This window comes from Sinocyclocheilus grahami, unplaced genomic scaffold (assembly GCF_001515645.1).
Source record: "Sinocyclocheilus grahami isolate Dianchi unplaced genomic scaffold, SAMN03320097.WGS_v1.1 scaffold91.1, whole genome shotgun sequence".
NCBI lineage: Eukaryota > Metazoa > Chordata > Actinopteri > Cypriniformes > Cyprinidae > Sinocyclocheilus > Sinocyclocheilus grahami.
This window is the reverse complement of record NW_015505270.1, coordinates 3,341,481-3,345,440: the sequence shown is the minus strand read 5'-3', so window position 1 is coordinate 3,345,440 and position 3,960 is coordinate 3,341,481. Positions and strand designations below refer to the sequence as shown.

Below are 3,960 nucleotides of genomic sequence, written 5' to 3'. Positions count from 1 at the left end.
CACACCCAAACACATCACTCAAAGATCAAAAACATGACCCCGGAGGAGCAAGAGATAAAGCCCACAATATGCCACCATGCAGAACATAGTTCTGGTCCAAAGCCCATTTTAAAGGAGCGGTTGACTGATCCGTCAACACCTCATTCTGCAATGAGACTTCACATCTATGCTGAACAAGATAAAAAATGTTGTTGTTGTTTTTTTGCTGAAAAGATCCAAGCTTCAGGCACTCAAACATCTAGCTGGCCGTCCACCAGCAGCATGCTGGACTGGATGGGATGGTTTCTGCCCCAGGTGCCTGAGCTGTTGCTGTCGACTGGGCTGTCACCACAGGGACATGTGGCTGCTAAGGAGATACACACACACAAACATTGAGAGACGTCACAGCAAGACAACATCTCTCTAGGGTGCATATGCTCCAAAAAAGTGCCATGGATGCTCTTAGATCCTCCCGAGCAGTTGCGAGCTGGGAACTCATTATTTGTGTTAAAGTGATTCTAGTCAGAATAAAACGGCCATGTTTGCCACTTTTATATTTCAAAGGAGGATTTTAACTGCTAGTACAATAAAATGAAGAGCACATTAGTTGTGTAATTAATGCATTACTCATAATTTGTTATTTGACATATGAGTGTCTACAGTAAAGAAAAAAAAATCTGCCTAAGAAAAAAAGTTCTTAGTAATGTGATCTCTGTGTTCATGTTGACTTCATATGGCTTTTATACTCAAGAACAGTTTAAATTTAATGACCCATCTGAGTGCATTTTTTATTATTAAAAAAATGGTATAAGTACATTGCATTTTTATGTATTTTCTAAAAAAAAATGAATAGATTTATTTAACCCAATTTTCACTTATTAACATAAAAACATTCATCATGATCATTCTGACTTATCAAGGCAGCATCTCTTTGATTCAAGACACATTTTAGATTTGATGATCGGCTGTGATACACACCATTTAAGAGAAGTAAAACATGACTAAACCTCATAATCCAAAGAAAAAAAAGAAAACAGCTTATTGGATCTCAATGATTTTTGAGAAATATTTCATGCTCCTTCCTCACAGTCACTCCTGTCCTCATTTTTCACTTCTCTGGTTTTGTATCTGCAGTGCTTAAGGCTCCAGCGGCCTCATGTCCCCCAGATGCCTCACAGAAAACCCTTGTCGCAACCATACACCTGTCGTCTTACACACACACACACACACACACACACACACACACACACAGTCTCTTTACTTCACCAGATGACAGAATGTGTGTGTGACAACAGTGCCCTCTACAGAAATGCACACACACACACTTTTTGCACCAGGAGAACAGTGAGAATCCAGGGCTTTTAGATGCCATACAATCCTTGAAAACCATGATGGATGATTTAAATTATTTATAGGGAGATTGCTAGACTTTTTTAACTGCAGTGAATATTTCTCAAAGTAGACACATACCTTAAAGTCTTAGTTGGGAGGGAGGGATGGAAAAAAGTTAGTTAGCTGTTAGTTAGTTAGTGAAATATAGCCCATGTGACAAATAGCCCCAATCTGCCCTACATAAAAAAAGAAGAATTTTAGAAAACAATGAATTGCTTTTTACATGTTTCAAATGTTATAATAATAATAATTATTATTAGTAGTAGTAGTAGTAGTAGTAGTAGTAGTTAGCTGTTAGTTAGTTAGTGAAATATAGCCCATGTGACAAATAGCCCCAATCTGCCCTACGTAAAAAAAGAAGAATTTTAGAAAACAATGAATTGCTTTTTACATGTTTCAAATGTTATAATAATAATAATTATTATTATTAGTAGTAGTAGTAGTAGTAGTAGTAGTAGTAGTAGTAGTAGTATTTCTCTTATTATTATTATTTGTACTTTGTTATATTGGGCTATTATATATTCCTAATAATTAATATTTATAATGTTCTAAAATTATATTATGCATATATAATATTATGTAATGTAATATAATTTAAAAAAAAATAAAAATCCCAATCTTTAATATACTTTTTTTTAAAATGTCAGATTTAATGGCAACATGCATCATTCATTCATCTATTTATTTATTGTTTGTTTGCTTGTTTATCCATCCCAGGTTTATCATATTTCATCCGTAAATAAATGTTAAAGTATGTAAATGTAAATATACATTTAAATATTAATATTAATTCATTACAAATAATGTAAAATTCTATATAAAATTAAGGAAATCTTACAACATTTGACTGATTTTCATAACACATTTTATTTTAGATCAAATGAGAGATGAGATGTCATATCAGTTTTGACTCTGACTTTGAAATACAATTTAAAAAGTGACACAATCCAGACTGAATCCATGTAGCGAAGCCTACATATGTATATGTACCGTGAGAGAGCAATAAGAAATCAAAGCATACACAGTCCCAGAAGCCATCAGAAACCCTTTTCTCCACTCATCTGTCACCCCAACTCTCCGTCAGTTTGAAATGTCAGCGGCATCAATCTTCAAGCAGAGAGTACTGATATGTCTAACCCTGCATGAAGTTCAGGACCCCAGGTAATAAACATCCTGACAGCTGAGATGGCCCTTCAGACTTTTAGCATCGCCAAAAACACAGATGAGAAGAAAATCTGAGCCGTGCACACACACACACACACACACACACACACACAGTGTCTCAGGAGCTCTCCAGCGTGGTAGAAACGGTGTAGATCTGTGTCTTCAGCCTCTTCTTCATCTCTCTGATCATTTGACAGAGGGCCAGAGGGTAGCAGCAGTATACCGTAGTCCAGTCCTCACACACACTGCCCTAGAGACACACACAAGACACTCTAATGCATTCTTCATCTAATATAGCTAGACAAATCAGGGTTTGTAGATTTCTAAGTAAGGATATGTTTCCCTGATATTGATTTAACACCCCCACCCAAGTCAAGGAATCTACTTATGGAATTTCATTTAAGGAATCTTCATTCACTGTCAAATACTGGATATGTTTTACTTCATAGCACAAGAAGATTATGACAAGATAAATCAAAGACAAATCTCTACACCTAGTCTACACCTAGAGGAAATATTGTAAAAATGCAATGTTCAGCGGAAACTCCAGTCCACAGTAATATCCGAGTTGAGTTGTTGGTTTACACATTAGGGTGAATTTTCTGGCATGCACATCCATCTTAGACTGAACGTAGCTGGCACATTCCCAGGAAACATTACCATTTATGCTAATGCTATTCTCATTTGTTTTTTTTTTTGTTTTTTTATCAATCAATTTCAAAGGGTTACCAATAGCACTACATTATTTCAATTTCACAGTAAGTTTGGAATACATTAACTGAATGAGTTACTGAGCATAAAAACTGAAAGGATAAGTAATTTTTGTTGGTATCATTTAGTAAAAATAAAAGTTTGCAAAACTTGGTATGGGGTTAAAGGTCACTGCAAAAATGCTGAATAATTGTCTTAAAGGGATAGTTCACCCAAAAATTAACATTTGATGTTTATCTGCTTACCCCCGGGGCATCCAAGATTTAGGGGACTTTGTTTCTTCAGTAGAACACAAACAAAGATTTTTAACTCAAACCGTTGCAGTCTGTCAGTCTTATAATGCAAGTGGATGGGAATCACGGCTTTGAGAGTCAAAAAAACATACACAAAAAAACCAAATTAAACCCTGTGGCTCGTGACGATACACTGATGTGTAAAGACACGAAACGATCGGTCTGTGCAAGAAACTGAACAGTATTTATATCGTTTTTTACCTCTAATTTTCACCGCAATGTCCGAACTGTTCTGAGCGCGTCCTGTGCGCGTTCTCAACAGCCGGCGCCTGACGCATCTTCTTCTTGCTTTACGGCGGATCGCAGACTTATAAGTGCATTACCACCACCTATCTCTCAAATGGACCATTGACACTCTATCTACAATCTCAATTATGAGTATGAGTGTAGCGGTAATGCACTTATAAGTCTGCGATCCGCC

General features: G+C 36.3%; 1 protein-coding gene across 2 annotated transcripts in view; it reads right to left on the bottom strand.

Moving 5' to 3' along the window:
- Positions 1–2,224: 2,224 nt before the first annotated feature.
- The window catches only part of plac8l1 (PLAC8 like 1), a 7,627-nt gene continuing 5,891 nt past the window's right edge, over positions 2,225–3,960 (bottom strand). For both annotated transcript variants that reach the window (XM_016274970.1, XM_016274969.1), the window contains one exon: positions 2,225–2,785. In XM_016274970.1, the coding sequence (XP_016130456.1) occupies positions 2,654–2,785 (132 nt within the window). In that variant the 3' untranslated portion in view covers positions 2,225–2,653. The remainder of the gene's footprint in view (positions 2,786–3,960) is intronic.